The sequence below is a fragment of the Hyperoodon ampullatus genome, assembly GCF_949752795.1.
Source record: "Hyperoodon ampullatus genome assembly, chromosome: 1".
Classification (NCBI taxonomy): domain Eukaryota; kingdom Metazoa; phylum Chordata; class Mammalia; order Artiodactyla; family Ziphiidae; genus Hyperoodon; species Hyperoodon ampullatus.
This window is the reverse complement of record NC_136914.1, coordinates 196685189-196710879: the sequence shown is the minus strand read 5'-3', so window position 1 is coordinate 196710879 and position 25691 is coordinate 196685189. Positions and strand designations below refer to the sequence as shown.

The following is a 25691-nucleotide window of genomic DNA, read 5'->3' as shown; positions in this document are numbered from 1 at the left end:
AGTGTCAGCTTTTTCTTCTTTTTTCTCCCCCTAATTTCTACAGAAATTGATGTGATTTCTGTAAGCTCAGGGCAAAATGTAAAACTAATTTGAATGTTTCCATAGAGTTGGTTATGATGAAATTTGCACAGAATGATAGGAGTTATTAATGATCTCATCTCCTCAGAGGTCATTGTGTAAGAAATTTCAAGTCTAAGTGGGCAGAACCAGAAGGTTTACTTAGTGGAAGAGAGGTTGCAAAGATAGAAGTGGCTTGTAACTTCCAGATGTCCTACCCTCTGGACCCCGCTTAAAACAATTCTCTTGGCAGATTTCTACTTCGGGAATGCAGTTCTAATTCTAACATAAACAGTTAAAGGAGAAAATAAAAATAACCTTACAGTTCACTGTTTAAATTCAAAGTATAAACTCTGCCTTCTAAGAGAGATGGAAGGTTTGACTCTACCATCAGCAGTATTATCAAAGTCTAGTTAAACTGTAAAAGGAGATTTTAAAAAAATTAGTGAAATTGTCTAGTTCTACAGTGCAATATTTAACACCTGTTTCATACATGGATTTCATTGCCACAAGCCACAGGAAGCACATTTAGCACCACGTACCCACCCTTGGTTAGATCTCCAAATTCACACATTTATGAAGACAATGAATTTTACAGGGGAGAAGACTAGCTTCCAAAATGTAGGCTCTCAGTGTCCATCTTAGTTGGAAAAGAACAATGAGGAATTTAAATGTTTGTTTTTGTTCAAATTGGCGTTAATGCTTTTTTTTTCCTTTGTTCTTTTTAAAGTTTTCAATATTTAGAATCCAACAGTGATTGACTCTTGAGACAGAGATGCAGAAATAAACCTCCCACTTTAACACTTCCAGCTCCTGAGTTCCATGGGGTCCCCAGGTGGCCTCAGGAGACAGGGTGCCCACTCCTTTTGTTTTTAGTTCACTTTTCTGTGTTGAGACAGTTTTCCTAGTGTTGCCCCTCTTGGTTTGAGCCGGTCTCCATGTTTGTCTTTTTGTCTTTACGCTCATTTCTTCATTTCCTCCTCTGCTTCCCGTCAGCCTCCCAAAAAGATATGGGATTATACTCCTGGAGACTGCTCTATCCTTCCTAGAGAGGATAGAAAGGTAATTCCACTGTGGGCTGTGTGTGTGCGCTCTGGCCTGGCTAGTGTGCGTGTGTTGTGGGCTTTTTTCTTTTATTAAATCCCCCCTCTTTTATTTTTAACTTGATTGTAACTTTTTTTTTTTTTTTTTTTTTGGCTTGGTGATAAAACAGTTTAACAAAGTCTCTAAGACTTATACTAATGCGTAGAGGTTTTTAAAGCAATTGCTTATTCTTCTGACATATAGTATGTGTCATAGTCACCATACTCTGAAAATAAGAAAATGGGTATTTCCTAAAAGGTAGGTTTTTGGGGTCTGTGTAGTTCCTCTCTCTAGCAAGTAGAGTTTTGGAGCTCTGATTACCACGGGATTTGTATTCTCTATGCCTAATGTTGCATTCTCTGTTTTCCTGTCTTTAACTCATTTCTAGTAAGCTCTTGTGTTTTAGTCATGCCATCTTTGCCTTATTAATGTATGATACTAAACAAACTCGTTTTTCAAACGTAACCTTCCATGCTGTCTGCCTTTCCTCCTAACTAAAACCCTCTTTCCCATCTTTTCTTTCTTGAACCAGACTAATCTAGAGAAAGATCTCAACCTCTGCCAAACAGAGTTAGAGGCAGATTTAGAAAAAACGGAGACGCTTAATAAAGCACCCAGTGCAAACCTGTCACAGGTATTTCCGAGTTTTTCTCGTGCCCTCAGTTCCCGTTGCTTTCTTCTTTGTTCTATGGTTTTTGATGTAGTTGGGGGTGATGAATGGTTATGCTGGTCATTTTTAAGCTGCCTGGCTTTCTGACTCCTGTTTTAGATCACCCCTGACCCCCAACTTAATTTTTGTTTGGATTTCTTTTGAGCTTGGCATCTTCCTTAAACGGGATTTTTCAAATATATATGCAGGGTGGCTGGTGATTTAACTGCTCCCCCCCTACCCCGCTTACCATCCTCTTTCTCTGCTTTCAAGGGGTCACCCTTTTAACTCCCCTTCTGCCCCCTTGTGTGTATACCTTCTCTGAATTTTCAGGGAGCCTTTTCTGGGCAACTTCCGTGTCTTTTTTGCAGCCCTGGGAGATACCAACCTCAGAGATCACTTTCAAAAACACAGCGGCTGTGATTCGAGTGCCTCTTGCGTGCAAGGCACTGTCAGAATAGTAGTATTTGTAACTTGAAATGTCAGAAAGTTCTTAATGAAAAAATGCACTCCGGAGGCCAGACAACCTGGCCACAAGCGTTTGAAACTCTGCCTACATTGATATTTTTAAAGGGAGCTATGTCCCAATGTGGTTTATTAAAGGATATGTCAGAAAGAGAGAGAGTCCAGGGTAAATGGGCTCCCAAGGCGAAGAAAAATACCAAATGTTTGGAGAACTACCCCCAGGGTTCCCTGACAAAACAAAGGAGATGCTTACAAGGAAAGGGTATCTTTATAGAAAATAAAAAAGGAATGCGTACACTGCTGAAGAGGCTAGGACGTCCACAGACTGTGGCAGGATAAATGGAAAATGCTACTGGACCATATTATTCTTAAGCAGAACTGAGACAAGGAGGGTCAGGCCGCCAGTGTGTGTGACTTGGGTACGAAGTCATGTAGAGCCAGAGGCTCAAAGCAGGTGATTATGGCCGCAGCCAGGGATGCCTGGGATAAGAGGGGCAGAAGCCAAGCACCGCAAGCAGATCCAGGGGAGTTAGGGTTTAGGAATTCAGAGTCACCGCAGGATGAGGCATCCAGCAGGACCAGCGGTTAGGCCCAGGGGAGCACAGAAGGTGAGCGACAGGGCATACAGTCAGGCAGATGCGTGACGGGGTGGGCATAGTGGGGAGCTGAGTCTCCAACCAGGGCGGAGACTGGCACCAGCTGTAGCTGCTGTGGGAATGGAGGTCTGAGCTGGGTCTAAAGGAGAACTGTGGCTGCAGGTAAGTCCTGAAGTGAGCTGGGGGGCCGGAGGGGAGCCCGAAGTGAATCAGCAGGCACTTTTTCCAAAGTACTGTAATAAGAGTGGTTCTGTGACATGTGGCAGGGTGAACAGCAGCTAGAGAACTACTGCAGTAACTGCAGCCTCCTTGGGGCAGAGATGGCATCCAGTACCTACAACCCTGCCTGGGGCTAGGTGGGCCCGAAGAGGTGTCTGATGCATGAATGAGTCATCTTGACATTGGTTCAGTTATGCATTCCCCGTAGTCCCTAACGTGTGTGTGACGTGCTGAGGGAGGTTCTAAATCAGCAGAAGAGTGGACTTTGCCTTCAAGAACATGAAAGCTTAGTCACACTCATAAATAAAAGATCTCCAGCAGTACATAGCAATGCCTGGTAAGAGCTAAATGAATGCTACAGCCTCTGAGTGCTCAGAAGAGGGGGAAATCTTCCAGGAAATCAGGGAAGGCTTCTCAGGAGTTGGCCAAGATCTTAAGGGATTGATGGAGTATAGGTACATGGCGAAAGTGGGGGCCATCCATTTGAGGCATGGTGGAGAGCACAAAAGTGAACGTGTTTTGGATGGATTCAGGAATAAAGTAGATGAATTCATCTGTAATAGAAAATTGGGGGTGATAATAGTGGAAGGCAGGTTTGGGAAAAGAGGGTTGACCCTGGGTTGTAGAGACTCCAAAAATATGGTTAAAAAGATGGTTGATTTTGCCCTCAAGTCAGTGATGTAATTCAGGACTAGTGTTTTAGGAAGGTTAGTGTCCTTGCTCTAGAGAGGTTGAACTGAAGGGATAACCTCCAGTTGGAGGTTGAGAGGGCAAGGAGGCTACTGCAGCAGTCCAGGCATGTAGGGGTGAGTACTCCAGTGGCACCAGCATGAAGGGATGAGGGTAGATGTGAAATCACAGAGGAAATTGCAGTGGGACATTTTAACTAATTGGTGTGAAGAACAAAGAATTGGGGAATGGGATGGAGACACAGACAACTGTAGGGTTTTGGCCAGGAACCTGGAAGAATGGGGACATCAGTATGTCACATAAGAAAGGTGGGGAGAAAATCAGTGCAGAGGTAAGATGAAGGAGGTGGTTTTAGGTAGTTTATTTTCGAGGTGTTTGTTTGGTATCATATAGGGAATATCCAGTACACAGTTGGAAATAGAAAACTAGGTCTCGCGAGAGGCAGGGACATCGAAAGTCAATCCGAGTCACCTGAAGAGAAGTGATGGTTGAAGCCCTGGGAGCAGGTGGAGACACCCACCCTGGGAGTAGATTACAGATCGAAGAGAGAGTCAAGCAGAGAGAAAGGATGGGAGACAGGCAGCTACCCGTCGGGATGTTGGATGACACAGAACAGGAGGAGGAAACAGGTCAGAGAAAACCAGAGTGAGGAGGAAACGTGAGAGGTGGAGCAAGTATGAGAGTTGCCCGAGGGGTCCCCCAGAAATAGACTCTGAGGGAAGGTCAGTGCATTTGGTAACCAAGAGGCTTCTAAAAACTTCGGAGGTTGCTGGGTAAGTAGTTGATGAGAGGTAGAGCATGTGGTGAAGAATCAGGGGAGCCCCCAGGGGTACAGCACTGATTGGCAACATGTGCTTGTGGAAGGAAGGAAGGGGAATGTTTCCAGAGGACTCAGCAGGGTTGTGCAGAAGTTCTTCCAAGATGGAGACCCAGAGCGGGGCAGGTGCCTAGGCTGGGAGACCAGTGCAGGCAAAGGGGCTGGAAGGATGGGTGCGGAGGTGAGAGCAGTGCCTTCTCGGGAGTAGTGGGGGTGGAGGGCAGAGGAGGGCCGGGGGTGAGCCCCTGACGGAGGCTGCCTCCCCTGCCGTCATCCTCCCTCTCTCCCAATCTCTTCCTTTTCCTTCTCCTGGTGTTTTTCTTTCTCTCCTTTCCCCAAGTACCTCTCCTCCTCCACAGAGCTTGTTTTCCTTGAAGTGGTTGTTAATAGAGGTAGGAGCTTTTGGTTTTGGTCATGCTGTGTGGCTTGCGGGATCTTAATTCCCCGACCAGGGATCGAACCCGTGCCCCCGGCAGTGGAAGTGCAGAGTCTTAACTACCAGATGGCCGGGGAATTCCCAGGAGCATCTTTAAATGTTAACTTTCATGTTGATGTATTCAACTAACACATTATTTTTAAAAACAAATATATTGAACCCTTTGCCTTTCTTTCTCCAAGACAATAGAAACCCTGGACTCTGTAATTATGCTGCTTTTTCTCTGCATAGACTCTTGGTTTTCTTCCTTGTGCATAGGGGCCTGTAATTTGATAACATGTTCCCTCCCGTCACGCTGAAATGGTGATTAATAGGTTTTGTGAAACTGCATTTCTCCCCATTTCCACACTTCTCAATCTGCAGGGGTAAATAAATGACCTAAAAGTACAGTCTTTTAAAATGCATTTTTTTAAAAACATCTTTATTGGAGTATAATTGCTTTACGATGTTGTGTTAGTTTCTGCTGTATCACAAAGTGAATCAGCTATATGTATACATATATCCCCATATCCCCTCCCTCTTGTGTCTCCCTCCCACCCTCCCTATCCCACCCGCTTAGGTGGACACAAAGCACCGTAAAATGCATTTTTGTATGTTCTGTACCTGAAGTGCTGGGTGACACTCTGGTTGAGGCATGTGGGTGCATGAAGGAGTCTGGTGGGCTTGGCAGGGGCTCCGAGGGTGGGGGATAAGCTGCTGGAGGGTGCTGGCCATGTCACTAGTGCCTGTTGCCAAGCGGTGGGCCATCTTTCCAGTGGGCCTGCGACTGGAGATAAATGTAAGGAGTGGGGCGTCTCCCGACCCACCCAGAGAGCCCTGGTTGCAGCCACTGGGAGGCAGAAGCCCAGAAATCCTCCTTCTAGAGAAAGAGCACCACCTTCCGCCAGCACTGAGACCTTTCCAGCCAAGCTCCCCATCTCCCAGAGGGCTTTATCTAAATTAGGAAAGGAAAAGGACTTCTCTCGTTTTCCCCTTGGCTTGAAATATCTGAGTCGAAGTAAGTCATCTACATTCTTTTTTTTTTTTTTTTTTTTGACATTTACAGAGCTCAGCAGTCAGCCCCACTCCGGAAATTTCTTCAGAGCCTCCTGGATAGTAAGTTATCACTGTTTACGTGGCTTGATGTATTAAATATCAGAAACGGGAAGAGGCTTGTGTTGTATTTTGTTATCAGTCTAGTGGATTTGAATGATGTACAGTTTGGTGAGCAACTATCGTCTTCAAATTATTTTTTTCCTCCTTTTCCAAATTAATTTTGTGTTGATTCATATTACCTTTGATAAGCTTTGCCCTGTGTTGGCATCTTCACCTTTAGAATGTGTGCTGATCTTTGGGGGAACGGAGTGGGTGACTAAGACCACATCTGGTATAAAGGCGGGAGTGGGGTGAGGTCCTCAGGCTGGACCTATCACGAGGAAAGATGGGGCCAAGAGGGGGCTAACTTGTCTGATTCTCAGAGATCTTGGTTTATTTCCCCATACCAATTCTTAGAATTCTGCCTGAGTGATGAATGCACACCCCACGCACTTCTTCATGGGGTGACCACCAGACTCCTTTCCCGTCCCCAAACCATCCCAGGTCCTCTCCTAGGTTACCTGTCTTTGTACTTCACTCTGCAGCTGTTATCCCAGCCGAAAATGCTTCCGTGCTGCTCCCTACCCTGACAAACATGGTGAATAGCCAGCACTTTAGCTTGTATAAATGGGCCCTAACGGATCCTTCCTATACCCAGTCTCACATTAGTACCTCTTACGGCACTTACTTCTGTTGCTGTCTACCCGACTTATGCTCTTGTTTTGTTTTTTTTTTGCGGTACGCGGGCCTCTCACTGTTGCGGCCCCTCCCATTGCGGAGCACAGGCTCCGGACGCGCAGGCTCAGCGGCCATGGCTCACGGGCCCAGCCGCTCTGCGGCATGTGGGATCCTCCCGGACCGGGGCACAAACCCGTGTCCCCTGCATCGGCAGGTGGACTCCCAACCACTGCGCCACCAGGGAAGCCCTATGCTCTTGTATTTTTATAACTATAATAAATTATGAACTCCATGAGGGCAAGGACTGCATCTCCATATTGCCTGGTGCACCCTATAGATTTGGGAGCTGTTCTGGTAGGAGCAGCTTCTCATCTCATCACCATTATATCACCATCTGTATCTCATTCTTTGAAATATGACAAGGAGGAAAGGCACATTATTACCTGTTCCATTTGGAATGGGTAAGTCCACAATGAGCAAAGTTCACCTCTTCAAACAGAAGCCTGACTTGGTCTGAATGCTGAGTTTATGGGGGCAAATATTATGGTCACTTGGGCATATCCAACCTATCGTATCTTGCCAAAGAAGGCATTTTGCAAGAGTAGTTTCATTTGAAAGTCAATGAGCTGGGATTAGGGTATTTTGGTGAAAAATTTCTTCCAGCGGCTGGCTGAGTGAATTTCTACCAGATATAAGGCACTATGCTGCGTATTCTTTTTTTTTTTTAATATAAATTTATTTATTTATTTTTGGCTGTGTTGGGTCTTCGTTGCTGTGTGCGTCCTTTCTCAAGTTGTGGCGAGAGGGGGCTACTCTTCGTCGCAGTGCGCAGGCTTCTCCTTGTGGTGGCTTCTCGTTGCAGAGCACGGGCTCTAGGCACGTGGGTTTCAGCAGTTGTGGCACGAGGGCTCAGTAGTTGTGGCACACGGGCTTAGTTGCTCTGTAGCATGTGGGATCTTCCTGGACTAGGACTCGAACCTGTGTCCCCTGCATTGGCAGGCGGGTTCTTAACCACTGCGCCATCAGGGAAGTCCTTATGCTGGGTATTCTAATAGGAGCGTAAGATGCAGTCCCCTAATAGTTTCAGGGGCAAAACACACAAAAACAAACAAACCAAAAAAAAAAAGTTAGTAAATAAAAAGGCAATGTGGCAACTGAATGAAATAGATTGTAGGGGTTAAAAGTATTCAGAAGGCAGCTCCCACAGGATATCAGAGTTAAGAGTGCAGGTCTTGAATGAAATGATAATTTTAACGACTGATTGAGCATTTACTACGTGCCAGGCCCTGTGCTTAGCATCGTATATACTTTACCTGATTTAGTCCTCAACATTTCAGGATCAGGCGTTATTATTTTTTTTTTTTTTTTTTTTTTTTTTTTTTTTTTTTTTGTGGTATGTGGGCCTCTCACTGTTGTGGCCTTTCCCGTTGCGGAGCACAGGCTCCGGACGCGCAGGCTCAGCGGCCATAGCTCACGGGCCCAGCCGCTCCGCGGCACGTGGGATCCTCCCAGACCGGGGCACGAACCCGCGTCCCCTGCATCGGCAGGCGGACTCTCAACCTCTGCGCCACCAGGGAAGCCCCAGGCGTTATTTTTTATCCCCATTTTATAGGTGAGGAAACAAGCACAGAAAGGTAGTGTGTGCCCAGGTTCCACAACTGTGTGTGGCAGAACTACCACCAGAGTAGGAGCAATGACGTTCTAGGCCAGGAGACTGCCAAGATCTGCTGGTGGCAGCAGTAAACTCTCACCTGCACCGGTACCGATTCAAAACTGGGTAATAAATTAACCAAAGGCATGCTAGGGTTTACTGTTCTGAGTGGTTAAAAAAACAACATAACCATTTGTGTAATAGTGTGTTAGCAGGATTGAGGGGGACTCATGCAGACTTTTTAAAAGAGCAGATTGCTTTCAGACACTCTGAGTACGGGTGTACATAGATATTTGATGTGTTAATTTACCAAGCACTGTATTTGTATCATGGAAATAGGTCCAGAGACCTCTGTTTTTCAGCCATAGCCCAGCTCTCATGAAACACTTGACAGGAATAGATGAGCTTTTCCCTCCTGCTGTTCTTCCATGTGGGGATTTTTCAGTCATTCAGGCTTGGTTTTCTCCCAGTTTGTTCAAATGAGTTAGGTTTTTCCGTATTTGGAATTGGTGAAGAGTCAACATAAGTGCAGTGCCTGATACATATGAAAATGCACAGTAAGTGTTTGTTGAATAAATGAACGCATCTGTGAATCTTAATTAACTAGAATCCAACTTGCTTAGCACTGAGGCAGGCTGCTTGTGAACTGAATCTGGCCCCTTTCACTGCATGGACACGAAACGTGAAAGAAACGTTGGCAAGGCTTGACTTAACCCAAGGGCTGAAGAAAGAGGAGTCACCGATAGCCCAGGATCAAAAACTCTGTGGTCACTGGAGAAGTGATGGTGTTGCCTTAAATCTACTTTCACATCTTGAGCAGACTGCAGTTTAGCATTTTATTAGCATGATTCCATATCACAGTATTAGAAGAACCTGGGAAGAGAAAGGAAGAAATTCACCCATAGCCCCAGTATCCTAATACAACATCAGTCCTTCCTCTCAAAAAATATATCTTTCATACTTGTAATCACAGTGTATGTCCCATTTTGAATTTAATTCCCTGGAGTCATCAGATCTATAAGTCAGCGGTGTATTTTCATCATGACTTATCATTTCGGCATTGATTGGCACGAATACATTTTTTTGCCTAACCAAAGAGCTTTACTCTATTTGGCCAGCAGGTGGCACGCAAGAACAAGCTGCTCTTTCCTAAATGGTGATGGTCCACTAGAGAAAACATTATTTCCCTTAATCCAACGTAAGATCAAAACACAAATCATTACCTGAAGAGCTACATGAAAGATTAGAGACTCCCCTGGGCCTTAAAAATGTCAGAAATCTGTGTGCTTGTAGGCATGTAATTTCATAAAATCATTTTTTCCGCTAATATGTATTTGGTGAACAACAGTGCTAGACACCAGGCATACAGTGATTCATAAGATAAACTGCCTGGCCTCAAGGGGCTCAGAATGTCATTGGGAAATTACACACTTGTACATGACAATCAGAATGCAGTGTGGTAAATTCAATGATGGGACCCAAGAAGGAGTGAGCACCTCTGTTTTGGGGAGAATGAAAGAAAGGTTTTACAGAGCAGCAGCAAATAAAAAGTGAATGACAGTGGCATTACATTATAAATACAAAAAATTTTTTCATGCAGTACAAAAGGCTTTAAGATAGTCTAGACTCCCTTCCCCAAAGTCTAGAAACAGTTACTTTCTTTTTTTTTCCCTGAAAACACCAAATGGTTTTAAACAGTGAATTCATGAGGCTGGAATTTTTTGTTTTGTCCTCTGTTGAATCTCCACCTAGGAGAGTGTTTGACACTTAGTAGGTGCTGAGTAAATATTTGTGGCATGAGTAAAATCAGCAGTGGAATGACAAATTGAGATGTTCTCTAGAAATATCATTGGCAGTGATTTGCAAATATGATTGGAAGGAGTCAGGGCTGCAGGCTCGGGGAGTGGTGCTGTGCTTCCTGCAGAGGTACAGACGAGTGGTCGTGAGCAGTCCTGGAGGGAGAGAGCAGAAGGATTGATGTGAGCTGTGTCGAGGGCAGGGAGTAAGCAGGACCTGGTGACTGCTTAGGTCTGGGGAGCAAGGGGAGGGAGAAGGGGGTTGATTCCCCCGGCTTTCTGGCTTGGGTGAAGGAAGGCAGAGGAACAGGGCTGGGGTTGGTTTGGGACAGGTTGGGTTTAAGATGCCTGAGGACCATGTAGGTGAGGATGTCTAGAAGGCAGTTCAATGTCTGTGTCTGGAACTCAAAAGAAAGGTCTACATAGATTACAGATTTGAGCGTGGATTTCATGGACAGTCTATTTGCACCTTTTAGTTTTGCAGATGAAAGAAATTGAGGCTGAGAGAACCAGATTGTTTCCAAGTTTTTAAACATAGTGGGTTTGCCTCAGCAATCACATTCCTCGTTGGGGCTGGGCTGGAATCACAGCCTGCCAGGACCCTGCCTGTCTCCTCCAGAGCCGTCCTGGTAGCATGATTCAAACAGTTGAGCCTAAGACGATTGCTCTCTTCTCTCACTTTATCCTTTCAATGAGTGTGTTTTTATTGAATCCCTCTTGAAATTCAGCAGCCAGCCCTGCATCTCAGCCAGAGGGTGAGTTCTCCGCAGTGTCCCCCACCCCGGCTTGCTCTTTCCAAGCCGAAAACAGCTCAGCTCAAGCTACTGAGGGCTGAGCTTCTGAATTTGACTTGTTTTGTGAAGCAGTCGGTGGCTGCTAGTCCTGATCGGGCTTTTCTCCATCAGCGTGGCTCATTTTCCCATCTTCTCTGATCTGTTTGAACCCAGCAAAGATCCAGGAACTCTGGGACCTTCTGCAAATGCCTTCACCCCTCTGGTCCTCGGTTTTGGGGACAGTGGGACAAATGATACGTCTTTCCAACATTAGGAGGTCTGATGGAGATGATATATTTAAAAACATTGGTCAAGAGCTTTTAGATGCTGTTTTGAGACAAGGAGCCCCTCAGTTGCAAAGTGTTACACATGTGGAAAAATCATGTTGGCTTTGGTATCAGAAAGAAAACAATTGGCTAGAGCAAATCCATTCTAAGAGGTTTCCTGAGTGCTGGTTTGTTGTTCTGGTGGGGAAGCAGGAAAAAAATGGTGATAACAGGTGGAGTGAAGCCAGAGGTGGGGTAGTGGCGGGAGGGAGGGAGGTTCTGACAGCTGGTGCAGTAGAGGCGGTATCGGGTCAGGCAGCTGGTTACCACCGAGAGTCAGCACCAAACAAAGTGAGGAGGAACTAGGGGGGATTGGGTGGGAGGTTCTGACTGAGGCTGAGGCAATTCAAGGGGAAGGACAGCAGAATAGAAACTGCCGTCAGGCACTCCCCCAGTGCCGAGGGAGATCTGGTAACCCCAGACCAAGGTGAGCAGGGCTTTAGAGACTGTCCCCTCCCAAAAAGGCTGTTGGTCGGTGAGCCTCAAGGACATCTATGCATGGATCTTAGTTGAGTTTGTACAAAAAAGGAGAAACGTGGTTAAACTGAAGGACAAAATCAGAAAATGCAACCAAAAAGAAGAGGATGGACTGTGAAGGGGAAATTTAGAAAAGGGGCAGATTTGTTTTTCATTGTGAAATTCAAACTTAAAGCCAGTTCAGAAGAGCTTACATTTATTTAAATTGGCAGATAGTGCCACAACCTTGCAAGTCACATTTAGGGGTCCTTCAGCTCTCTAGCAAGAGGTGACGGTTTTTATTAATCAGAACCTGGGTGGCGTCGGTGAACGCCACCTGCAGGCAAAAGCAGGAGAGCCAGAAGCACCATGGGTGCAGCCATTGTCCCAGAGCCTGCGGGTGAGAGTGGGCACCTCCCAGCAGGGACCACGCAGGCACCAGTAAGGACAGCCAGCCTGAGCTCAGCCTGTAGTTTTTCTCTTTCCACCCCTCTGATGACTCCATGGTCACTGATTTCAGGAGCTAAGAGCCCTCAGTGAATGTGATATAATCCTTATACTTGTAAAAGAATTTCTAAATACACAATTTCGCAAATTAAAGCATATCCTTAATCAGATCATATGTGCCAATTTTTACTTTCAGAAAATGTGACCTTTTATTCATTCCACAGATATTTATTGAGTATACTCGTGGCCGAGATAGTCTAGTGGGCGCCTGCAAATGAAGAGTGTTTCCCCCATCCCGACCTTTCCAGAGGCCTCTCTCTGAGACACGAACCCTGGAGGGCTGCATGTAGACTCACTTCATTCACATGCCTTTTTTTTTTTTGGCCATGCCGCTGGGCTCACAGGATCTTCTCTGAGCAGGGATTGAACCCATGTCCTCGGCAGTGAAAGTGTGGAATCCTAACCACTGGACCACCAGGGAATTCCCATCATTCACATGCTTTTTCTTCTCAGCTTTCAGGGTTGGTTTTCTTTCCCCTTAGATTCCCAATAATGTTCTCCTGTCTTGGCCGAGGAAAGGGGAAGAGATTTGACCCCCTGACCTAGGCCAGAGATAATGAGGAGGGGCCTGGGAGAGCCCTGATAGCCTGGCAGTCCCCTGAATAGAGCACGTGAAGCCCTTAAAGCAGTGGTGGGCACATGGCAAGGGCCCAGGAAGTGGTGGTGACTGGGAGGGGGTGTTACCAGTGCTGGAAGCAATGGAATTGCTCCATTTTGAGGTGGAGACATTGCCTGTCCTCCCACAGAATTTCCACCTCTTTTCCACTTCTGACTCCTGGCTCTGGATACACTTGTCCCGGGGGTGCATTCGTGGCAGGTGGCACTCAGCAGTGATGACGCACACGGAGCTCTAGCATTCTGAAGCCCTGTTTCCCCGTGATGTGCAAGCCTGGGCTCTTGGAAGGTGCCACCTCCTATAGGTGGTAGGGAAATGTTAGAATGGCCGAGAGTACCGTCTGTGGTGCCCGATGCCAAGGTTCAAGTTCCAGCGTGGCCTGTCCACTGACTGCCAGCTTTGATGAGTGCCTGACTCTTCCAGTGCCTCGTCCTCATCTGAAAATGGGGAAAGTAGGACTGTTCATGGGAATTAAAGAGAGAATGATCATCGGGCACTTAGCACAGTGCCCCGCACATAGGCCATCTCACCAAGCATGGTGTATGGCTGCTGTTGCCGTCATTGTGTGTAACTCTGGGTCCCCAGAGTCTGCAGGAAGTATAAAAATGATTGTATGGTGATGCATGGATAGAAGGAAAGAGACGGACAGATGTATGAGGAAGCAAATGCAGCCCAGCGTTCCTTGTAGAATCTAGGTTGGGGGTGGTATATGGGTGTTCACTGTTGTAATTCCTTAAACTTTTCTTTCCACTTGATAATATTCATAATAAATATTGGGATGAAGTAATTTCATCAAGCTGTTTACATCTTTAGAGCTGGAAAAATTCCATATTGATACCGGTAGATGGAATTTGGTAGAACTGAAAAGCAGCCTAGCAGGAGCCTGAGTGCTTTTGTGGAAAAGGGGTCATCACTGATCTGAGTGTGTGTGCATGTGCGTGTGAGCGTGCCCACATGTCAGTGTGTTGGTGGGGGAGGGTCCAGCGAGTAGGCGCTCTTAATTTTTTTTTTTTTTGCGGTACGCGGGCCTCCCACTGTTGTGGCCTCTCCCCTTGCGGAGCACAGGCTCCAGGCGCGCAGGCTCAGCAGCCATGGCTCACGGGCCCAGCCGCTCCGCGGCATGTGGGATCCTCCCGGACCGGGGCACGAACCCGTGTCCCCTGCATTGGCAGGTGGACTCTCAACCACTGCGCCACCAGGGAAGCCCGGCGCTCTTAATTTTTTCTGTGCCCCACCTCATTCCAAAAAGGATTTGTGGTAACTTGCAAAAATACCTAGACTTTCAACAAGATAAAAATAAATGAAGGGTATAAACAAGCAATAGTTTTACTCATAATACATGTCATAAGGTGCTGAATACAAACTTTGAAAGCAGTGGATGGGATAAGAATACATAGAATCCCAGCTTCCGGTTGCACCTGGGGGCTGATTTTCCTGGAGACCCAAGGCAGCTGGGCCACCTCTTTTCACTGTTGATTTTAATGCTCCATTGGTCAAAGCACTTGTGAGGAACAACCCAGAAAAATAATCCAGGTGGTGGACTTGAAATGGCCAACTCTGGCTGGCAACATGTCAGAAGCTCCACTCATGTCCTCGACTGTCCCATTTGTGTGCAACCACTGGGCCCCCAGAACCTCCTCCTGTCTGGCCCCGCTCCTGCCCTCCATCCCCAGGCAGTGTTTCTCAGAGTTATTCTTTTAAAACACAAGGCAGTCATCTCAAATAGAGCACCTTGCTGTTTAGACACGATTCCTGAGCATTCCGGGGCATCTGTGGGCCTGCCTTGTCTGTAGAGCTCTGTGTCTAACTAAGAATGCCCTTTAGAAGGGACGGTGCTTGGCTGGGATGCCAGGAAGTGTGTTTCCTTGTCCTCAGCTGCTAATGTGCTTTTTAGAAAACTGTTAAAAACACTAAATCCTACTCTCTCTTTTTTTTTCTTCTCTCTTTTAAAATTTCATTGTTCTCAGTGTATATTCTACCAACTTCCACGCGGTGAAGAGGGAATCAGATGGGGCTCCCGGGGATCCTACCAGCCTGGAGAATGAGAGGCAGATTTATAAAAGCGTCTTGGAAGGAGGAGATATCCCTCTCCAGGGCCTGAGTGGGCTCAAGAGGCCATCCAGCTCGGCCTCAACTAAAGGTAACTGGGCGAAGCCTGCAGGCCTCTCGCCCATCCACACGGCTATCAGGATATCTCTCGCCCATCCACACCCATTCCTGGGGTGATGGCAGTGAGGGTGAACCTCCAGCTACTGGGATAAGTTTTGACTTGTTGAGATCCATTTCCAGGCCACTGAGCCCTCCTAGTCCCCTCCCCTAGTTTCTCACCGGCCATTTTTCTTTCTGGTATGAATAGTTTCCCTTCCTTTGAACCCCAACCTTGCTCTCCTTGAAGCATCTCTCTCTTTTTTGTTCTGATTCCCTTTTCTTAGAAATTAGCTGAGCTTTTCCTAACTCTAGCAGGGTAGCCATTTCTCTTTGCATCTTTGCACCTGCTTTGCAGCACAGATTATTTTGCTTCCGGACATCGACTGGAAATTAAAACAAAAAAACAAAAAACCCCTTATGACAAATGAGCATGTTACCTCTCCTTTTTTTTTTTTTTTTGTAGCAGCTTCCAGCTTTAACCTAATGGGTCTGTTTATTTTATTCTGCATGCTTTCCAGTGGATCATAAAGGTGGGAATGCTCACATGATTTCTTCATCTTCAGTTCATAGCCGAGCGGTTCACACTAGCAGTGCGTTAGGCCCCGGGTGTAAACACAAGAAACCCCTGTCCGCTGCGAAAGCCTGCATCTCGGAAATCCTCCCCTCCAAATTCAAACCCAGGCTCTCTGCTCCCAGCGCTCTTTTGCAGGATCAGAAGAGCGTGCTGTTGCCATCAGAAAAGGCTCAGAGCTGTGAGAACCTTTGTGTCTCGGTTCCTCTGAATGATTCCAAAAGAGGCCTCCCCCTGCAAGTGGGGGGCAGCGCGGAGAACCTGCTCGTGCGCTCCCGGCGGGACTACGACGGCAGGTCGAGCAGCACCATGAGCCTGCAGGAGTACAGCACCAGCACCAGGAGGCCCTGCCCACTCTTGAGGAAGGCTGGCCCGCAGTTCACCATGCTCTACCGAGATATGCACCAGATCAACCGGGCCGGCCTCTTCCTGGGGTCCGTCTCCTCCTCCAGTGTGCGGGATCTTGCCTCCCACTTCGAGAGGAGCGGCCTGGCGTTGGCCAGGGGCGAGCTGGGCCCCAGCCAGGAAGGCTCGGAGCACGTCCCCAAGCACACCGTCTCCTCCCGCATCACAGCTTTCGAGCAGCTGATTCAGCGGTCCCGGTCCATGCCGTCGCTGGACCTGTCCGGCAGGCTGAGCAAGTCCCCCACGCCCATGCTGGCCCGGAGCGGCCTAACCTCTGCCCGCTCGGCCGAGTCCCTCCTGGAGTCAACCAAGCTCCGGCCCAGGGAGGCGGGCGGGCTGAACCCTGGGGGCATCTACACCTCCCCGGCATGTAGCCGGATGGCGGACCCCACCTTGGGCTTCAGGGGCCTCGTGCCTTCCGAGCCGCTCTCCACCTGCTCAGACGAGCTGGACCGCTGCTCAAACGTCTCCAGCGACAGCCGAGAGGGCAGCAGCGGCAGCATTCACGGAGACTTCCCCAAACACCGCCTCAACAAGTGCAAGGGCACCTGCCCGGCCTCCTACACCCGCTTCACCACCATCCGTAGGCACGAGCAGCAGCAGACCTCCCGGCGGCCCGACTGGCGCCCGGATCCCAGGGGGGACAAGGGCACGCTCCTCAGGAACATCTACCTAATGAGCCCCCTCCCTTTTCGGTTGAAAAAGCCCTTCCAGCATTCCCCCAGACAGCTTTGTCCCGGGGACTTCTCGGGCCAGAAGCCAGACCCCCCCAGGGGGTCTCAGCCCCATCAGGACGAGTCCCCCTCCGGGGGGAGGCCCTTGGTTCCCAGACGCCTGTCTTCCCGGCACACCATGGCCAGGCTGAGCCGGATCTCAGAGCCCCCTCAGGAGAGACCCGCGGCCCCGGAGGTCTGCCTGACGGCCTTTAGTAATGGGAACTCTCTGCTGTACTCAGACCACAGCCTGGACAGGAACAACAACCCCCAAAGTGAATTGGGAACGTCCCTCGGAGGTGGCCTTCTGTGTATTCGCCCAGTCTCACCTCACCCATCTCTCCACTCTGCTTGCTTTGTTTCCTCCTCCCGTGTGCCCTTGGTGCTCATTTTCTGGTCCGTCCTTTGTTTTCTGTTTGTTTTGCTTGGCAATTAATCATGGCTCATAGTGGCTGCACTTCTTTAAAAACAGATTCCCCCATGTCATTTAGACTAACCACCAAACTCTGTTTCGAAAGAAAAATTGGCCGTTTAGCTCATCTGAGAAATGTGTTCATTTGAACTCCTGAACCCCTTGAAGTTCACACCAATCCCAATTCACCCTGAGGTTTTTTGAGAGGCAGCCTCTCTCGGTGGCCCTGTGTATGTGTGTGTGAGTGTACAGTGTGTGTCCCTGTAAGATCCTGCACGCCTCTTAATAGGGACACTTTTCAAAGACGGTCCTCTCTTTGCTCACCTTTTGCCTCTGATTAGTTTTCTTTGTATGAAACTAGTTCACAGGTAAATCCAAAAATCGGGAGGGGGAAGGCATTTGGTTTTTCTTCCTTCAGAATTTGAATACTGACCACCAGACAACGATGGTACAAACTTGATATTTGTCATGGATGAAAGGTGAAATCTTTTCCCAATCTGGTTTCCCACTAAATCTTTGCCTGTTTTAACTTTACTTTATTGTTTTGAAGATTCAGAATCACCAAGGCATTTTATACCAGCTGATTACTTGGAGTCCACAGAAGAATTTATTCGAAGACGTCATGATGATAAAGAGGTAATCGCCCCCTTTGAAACCTCTTAGCTCTTGTGCAGATAAAAATATGAAGGAAGTAGGCATTCAGGGAGGTGGCATGGCCTAGCAGTTAGAAGCCAACATGGGGATTTTCACAGGTGACTTTTTATATGACATGAGCTCGGTCACTCCTCTTTTAGTCCACTTTTCCAAAGAGCAGGACTGATTTTCCCCAAGGTGCTAAGTTCCAAATGCCAAATCTGCCTGGGGGGATCAGAGAGAGCTTGCCCACCACTGCATTCAGTGCCTCTTAAGGGGAACCTAGAGTCCTTGCCCCTAACCCCCGCCTTATTACTCTCCAGGGAAATCCATCCCCTATTGGCACAAAGCACAGTTCATATTGAGAAATATGCAGTAGGAGAAAGAGGAAACTGAAAAAGAATAATGCCCATGATACATTTTATAAAAACAGTTTGAAGAAGTTGCCTTTAACTCAGAAGAAGAGAGATACCCCAATAAACGTTGATAACCCCTCTCCCCCCCAGAACTTCAGGATATAGACCTTGTCCTGCAGCTACTGAAATCTCTGTACTGCAGTGATCTGACTGAGGGGGCCAGGAAAGGAACGCGTTCTCTTGGGATTTAGGAAGAGGTAGTTCTGCACATCAGCTAAATGGGCAAAATCACAAGCTGCTGTTGTGATGAAGCATTATGATGAGGCGTGTTTTCTAGACTTCGCATTCCCGGAAGAAAGGGTCCTATACCTTAAACGAGCTCTGATGAGTGTTTTCTTGCAATGAAGAGATGGAAGAATTGCTCTGAACCTGGTGGCAGCAAGGGAAGGTGTTCATGTGTATGCAGCTCTGTCCCTTTCCCTGTAAAGTCTGAAGCCCTTTTTCAGTGTTGTGCTGTTTTGTTGAGTTGGTTTCAGAGCTTAGGGGGATTTTCCTTAAGGATTTAGGGTAAGGCTGACATTGAAGAGAGCTGGAGGGTACAATCATTGCTGCCAGCTAGAGAGACAAAGGACACATAAAACCACAGCTCTGCCCTTCTCCGGGCACAGTACAGACAGTGCTTAGTAAGACATTTGCGCCTGTCTGTGAAAAGAAACAGGAGGAAGCATTTGATGGACAGAATTATTTGTGATAACAAGGTGAAAAACTCACAATGGACGTCCATCTGGCCACAGAACAGACTCCTTTTTGTCACTGTCACTGAGATACCAGATTCTACCTATCGAAGCCTGGCCTGCTATGCTGAGGGAAGGTGACATTCCATTTCAGGATTATAAACCCTAGCATCCAACATGGAAGGTTCTGTGCTAGAATTCTTGCCTACCACACGGGAAGCAGGTTTTACTTTGCTGGTTTAGCAGTTCAGAGGGTGAGCAGCTTGTTTCCTGCATAACGCTGGCTCACAGATCCTCGGGTCTTTATCCCTGTTTTTTGGCTTATGTGTTTAAACTGTGGGAATGATGGATCTGCTGAGGTCAGATCCACACACTGGGTAGGGAGCTCTGCTCGTCTCGCACCTGTCCATCCCCATTGCTACAGAAACAACTCACAGGTCCCGGCTCAGGGAATGCCAGTCCTGGCATTTTTCCATGCAAGTGGCTTATTATTAACATTGATGATAATGGCATTTCAGAAAACAAGAGCCTGTCAGTCTTGGAAGGGACATTAGTGGTCACCTGGGCAAGTCCCTTGTTTTATCCAGGAAAGGACTGCCACAGGACAGTGGCTTGCCTCGGGCCACATAGCCAGTTCCCTTGTACCAGAGGCAGAGCTGGAAACCAGGGCTCTACCGTGCTTCACAAAGCACTTTCTCACATCTTTTCTCGTTTAATCTTTACCACAACTTACTTACCTGAGCACTGGAAATCCCACAGCCATTTGACGAGTTATTGCTTTATTACTGGTAGACCCTGGAGAAGAATAGAAAAATGGACCCACCATCCTTTGGGGCTAGGTGTCACTTAAGGCATTTAATTACCTGCTGGGAGAAGACGAATGCTTTATTGAGAATGCTCAGGTATGAGCATTCTCAATATGATTGAAGGTATGATTGGTATGGAGTAAGAAAACACATTAAAATTCTCTTCCATAGGGTCCTTTCAGTAGGCAATGAGGACATTTAGTTAAATGGAACGTTGTTTAATTATTTGAAAAGGCCTTTAAAAATAGAAATAGATGACTATTTCCTTAATTTAGGAGAGAATATTTCTTCTAAACCCAGGTACCATTATTCTTAGTTTATCTCCTATATTTATAGTCTACCTCACTCCCTTAAACTCAGTTTCATTTCACCTAAGGAAGAAATAGTTAAGTAGGAAGTACAAGGTAAGTGATGCTTTCTGTCAGTCACATAAATAGCCTTTGGTGCATGTGCTGAGGCCTCCTAACAATTGTACTCGGAGGAAGGGTTGGCTGGCCTAGGAGAAGGGGTGCCACGTTTTCTGAAATGGGTATCTCTACTCTCTTGAGCATAAAGTAGCAGGAATAGGAAGCACAAAGATGACCTGCTTGCCATAGAACCGCACAGTAAAAGCCCACAGCAGTTTTAATAGCCTGATCTGAGCAGGAGGCATCAGCCAGCCCCGGTCCCACTATGGGAACTCATCACTGCCTGAGTGAGGGAAGGATAGCACTTCCAGCCTCCCACCATGCTTCATGCTCGTGAATGCTCCAGACGGACCCCCTGGATGCCCTGGTCTTGGCCGCCTTGTATCAGGAGGCAGGAGGCTTTTGGCTGAGCTGGGAGATAGTCTGCAGACAGCATAACTGTATGGGACCCAGCATTCCCCGCATCCCAGTGCTCCCCCGGTTTCTCCCCGCAACGCTGTCTCCTCCCTACACAGAGCGCACGTGGGTGGGTACAGCGGGAACCTTGCAGTTGCGGCCATAAAGCCCCCCCAACATCTGTTTCCTCTCTATTGACCCAGCACCTTTTTCCTTAGTTGTTTTTGTTGGCAGTTTTCCAATACCCTGGACCAGATGATTCACAGCCCATTTTATGCAATTTCATGGCAGAAACTTTTAGCGGACCAGAGACGACTTAAGCGTGAGCAAGAAGAAGCCGATATTGCAGCTCGACGCCACACGGGCGTCATTCCGACGCACCATCAATTTATCACTAATGAGCGCTTTGGGGACCTCCTCAATATAGACGATACAGCAAAAAGGAAATCTGGGTCAGAGGTCTGTTTTGGTCACCTCGATCTGCTGCTTGACCCAAAGCAATATTTGCCTTCCCTCGGCATTGCCCTCTGTAGGCCAAATTACCTCTCCAGACAGCATCTGTCATCCTGGCTTCCCTTAGGCTTGCTTTGGCTCTTCTCTGGCTGGTCGGTGGACATGATTCCCATTATGTCCTGTGCTCTGTATGTCCAAGCATGCCTGGCTGCGGGACCGGGATCTGCTGGCGCACAACCTGAATGCATGCCTTAGAACATCGGCTGCCTTCATGAGTCTGGTCTTCTCCATCTGCATTTTATCGTGAGACTGTGTTGCCTGTGCACTTTGCTTAGAAACCTATACCTTAGTTCATACTCATTAGTAGCTATGGTGTGGACAATTACGAGGTTCTTCTTTGAAGAGATGGTTTAGTGAAACTTGTATTACATGCAATACTGCCACTTGGTATCCTACGACGATTTAATTGAAGTGTTCAGTAGAGCTGAAGCCTCACTGAGGAATTTTGAAAGCCAAACCGTTTTGCAGTTAGGGTAAGCCATGGAGGGTAAGAGCTCTCTGAGAGAGATTTCCTTTGTTGCCTTAATTTTGACATTTCTCAGCTGAAATTATGAAACTTAATATTATACAAGGAACAAAGAAGTACAAGCCTTTGAAGTGATTTTATCCAGGCCTTGGCCTCCTGCGTGAAGGTCAACATATTGAAATTCTTGTGCTGGCCAAATGCTGCAGCTTGCATCAGCGTTTGTTTTGCCACGTGATCCTTAAGTAGCCCTGCTGAAGATTAGCTCCTTTCAGGGAAGCCTGTGTGTCTGGGGCTTGGGGAGGATTGGGGAAATGGGGCAGTGACACCAAAGTATATACAGTTGTATAATCGTTCGGTGTAATAGCCAATTAAATATTCATGTCTCTATCTTTTGAGTGACAGAGGCACCACTGGCTGTTCATCAAATGGTTTGGATTTTGTTTTCTTTTTTAAAGAAATAGAAGGTGACTGTAACAAAGAGAGAAAAGGGGGAACCAGACTAGAAGAAGGAAAGCTGGGGAGGGGAAAGAGACTCTAAGGTGATAGAGAAAAATAAAATGTAATAAGGGGGAGGCAGAAATTAGCAGGAGTTACTCAGATGCAAGTGAAGGACAACCACCAGCCCTCAGCATTCCAGCTCCTGAATACCACCCTGTTCTGAAGGCTCTAGTGATGGGTTATCCTCATTCCCAGGCCTACCTGGTTGTGAGTGATGGAGAAGATGGGAACATGCAAAGGCACCCTAGGGCTGCCTACCCCACGTGTAGATAATACATGCAAATGAAATGCAACCAGGGCACAATAACCATGGACAGAGGCAGGCAAACTCTGCCTAACCTGCCTTGCCTCCCTTCTAGAGCAGAGGTTCTCAAACTTAAGTGTGTCACAGTCCCCTAGATGCTTGTTAAAATACAGGTTGCTGGGCCCCATCCACCAAGTTTCTGATTCTGGGGCGGAGCCTGAGAATTTGCATTTCTGAGCAGTTCAGGGACCCCATTTTGAGAATCACTGCCCTAGATGTTGACTGACAGACATGGGACAATAAAAACCAATGAGTCCCAGGTACACCAGGCTATGTAGATGTACTTCTGTACCATTCAGTAAAATTTGGATGACCACTAATTTGCCCAGGACCCTGTGAGGGGATAGAAACAAGACTCAGACTGTGCCCTTGGGAAGCTGGCAGTCTAGTGGAAGAGGCACCCTCAGAACAGTTACCTCTGTTGTAATAAGTAACACAATGCCTTGGGAACCAGAGGAGGAAAAGATAGATTCAGCCTCAGGAAGATGGAGGAAGATAAAGAAGGAGATGATGCTTTGTATAGGCAATATGACTCATATAATATGTCTTAAGAGTTCAGTGGAATCAGTGTTTCTCAATCTTGAATAATGTAGGGATTCCCTTGGATGAAAAAAATTTTCACCAACCCGATTGGGTTGACCTAAGCCAATTTACAAATTAAATAGTAAACTGTACACCTATACAATTTTTATTTAATAATTATAAATTTAATTGATTAATATTCATGTCTCTTATCTTTTGAGTGACAGAGGCACCACTGGCTATTCATCAAATGGTTGGGTTTTATTAATTGATGGTTGATATAATTTTGCCTGAACTCAGTTGCCACTCAGAGTGTGAATATCGTGCTATTTTGGTATACATTTTTTTACAGTTCATACAGCTTTACAGCTGGCTGTCAACCAGCCCCCCCACCCCCCACTTTTTTACATTGGAATCACTGAAATTTTTGTGCTTAAAACGTTGGTCATTTGGCCTTCTCTTGTGAACTTGTCGTTTATCATTAACTCCGCATTTGTTCTTTTCTTATTTGCTTACAACTGTTGAATTATGCTCTTTGGTCACAGACAGGCATTGTAATCTGTGACATTGATTATAAGGTCGTCATTCAGTTGACTTCTAATATGTATGGTAGATAGATGGAAATATCACATGAAAATGCAAAATTAAAAAAAAATTCCTGTGGGGAATTCATGGCCTTAAAGAAGATCCCTATAAGACCCCAGCTTGAGGAACCTAGAAATATGGGGCATTTCACTAAGGGATCAGGATCTAAAACTAAGCTTGATGAAGCTTCTAAAAACCATTTTTTTTTCTCACATAGAGTCTCCCATTTTTCCCCTCTGCTTTGTCCATGCCTTCTAATATTGAAGAGGAAGTATGTAATTTAATTTTCATCACATTGTTTCCCTATTCCAGAAAGTTATAGCAGTTGAAAAGGGTGGAGCTGCTTATGGCTGGGGCAGCATTATACTGGCAGCTGAAAACTGCTTGCTCTCATGATTTCTCCCCTCTATCTTTCTTTTTAAATTCCCCACTTAAAAAAAAAATTTCCCACTTCTTTAATGGTGGGGAAGAAAGATGTACAAATAAACATGGTAAGTAAAAGGGAACTTTTTGCTCTCTTTGTTGGAATTAGAGATGAAGAAATTCCAGATAGAGAAGGGGTGTCTAGACAAGGTGCAGCAAGTAGATTTGCCTGACTGGGACAGGAAAAGTGTCATAGGAGATAAAGGAGGTTAGGTATGAGTGGGGAGAAATGACCCAAAGGCCTTAACCCACCTCAGGAATTGAGAGTTGATCTGAGGGACAGTTGAGAGACTGGGCCAACTTCAAAGCAAGGAAGAGATGTGATGGAGGTATTTGAGGAATGTTATTTGTGCTCCTGGACAGTAGATTAGAGTGACAAGAACTGAAGTCAAAGGAAGCTTTGTGCCTGTGGGAAATAGAGGTCAGACCTGAGTGGGGTTGGGGAAGGGAGGGAGGGAGGGTTGGCGTGACTTAACGACAGGCTCGATGAGAAAGTGGAGATGGGGGCTGTGGATGACTTCCAGGCTTGGGGGGTCTAGGAGGAGAGGGCTACCTAACAAGAATGGAAGCCTTGAAGGAAGAGCATGAGCTCAAGGCTCGCTTTATCTGGCTTTTTGGATGATTTCACAGACCTTGAGAAATATGTGGCGTTGGAGGTGATGTGAGAAGTCATTCAGGGTTCATTTACTTGCAGGTCATAATTTAAGTCAGGCAAAGAGAACATGTTCCCCAAAGACTAAGACAGTAGATAAGGAATGTCTCAGGACTTCTGGCTGGGTTTTTTTGTTTTTTTTTTTTAAATAGTGGTGTCAGCCTTGGGGACCAGCATTTCAACTTTAGGACTTTCCTAACCATCTCTTCCCCAAATCTGCCCCTCCGTAGGGAGGTCCTCATACGTGGCATAGCTGATTGAACATCCATGTGCTCTGCTAAGGTCAGACAAGTAGATTTCTGCCCAGATTTCGACACCAGAGTAAACTGGTTAGGGTGGATTTTTCTGCTTTGCTTTCCGGAAACTTGTAAACGTGTGTCCTTTTCATTCTACATAAATTGTGATTTTAACTTGTCATTGTTTCCTGTGTTTAGATGAGACCTGCCAGAGCCAAGTTTGACTTTAAAGCTCAGACACTAAAGTAAGTGCCACCAGTCATATTCATTTATTTTAACTGCCTCTTTGAAACACAGAAGTTCACTCATAGAGAAGAGTGGGAGAAAATAACAACAAGAAACGGTAGTTTTTAGATTTTACTATGTGCAAGCGCCATTCAAAGTACTTTACGTATGTTAACTCATTCATCCCTCATTGGAACCCTGTGGGGTTGGTGCTATTGTTATTTCCCTTGTAGTCATGGGGAAACCAAGGTTCTGCAAGGTTAAGGAACTTGCCCAAGCTGGTCAGTGATGAAGTTGGGATTCAAATCCAGGTAGCCTGGTGCCAGAGCCTGGGCTCTCACCTCTGTGCTGCTCTGCTACCTCCTTTGTAGGGACTCAGTTTGCTTCATTAAGTGGTGGCTTGATCTGACTTTCTCTACGGAAGGAACCAGAACCAGTCTCTAGGAAGATAACTTTGCCAGTTTTGCAACAACATCCCAAGAGATTAAAGGCTTATGTGAACCCACAGGAGACCAGCATTTCTCTAAGTATGTTCCCCAGAGTGCTGGCTCTGTAAATATTTCTCAAACAGTGTTCCATCCTAGAAGTGAGTCTGGGAACCACTGCATCCTATGTCTGTACCTCCCGCCCCTCCTTCAAGAGAGACTTTGCTATTGACGTATTAACGGCTCTCTAGAAGTTTTTCAATAAAGAAAACTAATTAGCTGATTTAGCCAATGTTACCTAAATTTAGATGACCAGAAAACCTTTCCATTTTCCGTAGAATGAAATTTGAGAAATGACTGGGTTCCTAGAGG

At 46.6% G+C, this 25691-nt stretch overlaps 1 protein-coding gene across 1 annotated transcript in view; it reads left to right on the top strand.

The window, feature by feature from the left end:
* SORBS1 (sorbin and SH3 domain containing 1) overlaps positions 1–25691 on the top strand; it is a gene marked incomplete at both ends in the record, with an annotated part of 113437 nt that overhangs the window by 62574 nt on the left and 25172 nt on the right. The window contains 8 exons of the mRNA XM_079711869.1: positions 1054–1119; positions 1673–1774; positions 6058–6107; positions 14857–15029; positions 15556–17025; positions 17689–17774; positions 20762–20929; positions 24868–24914. Coding sequence (XP_079567995.1) covers positions 1054–1119; positions 1673–1774; positions 6058–6107; positions 14857–15029; positions 15556–17025; positions 17689–17774; positions 20762–20929; positions 24868–24914 — 2162 coding nt within the window. The remainder of the gene's footprint in view (positions 1–1053; positions 1120–1672; positions 1775–6057; positions 6108–14856; positions 15030–15555; positions 17026–17688; positions 17775–20761; positions 20930–24867; positions 24915–25691) is intronic.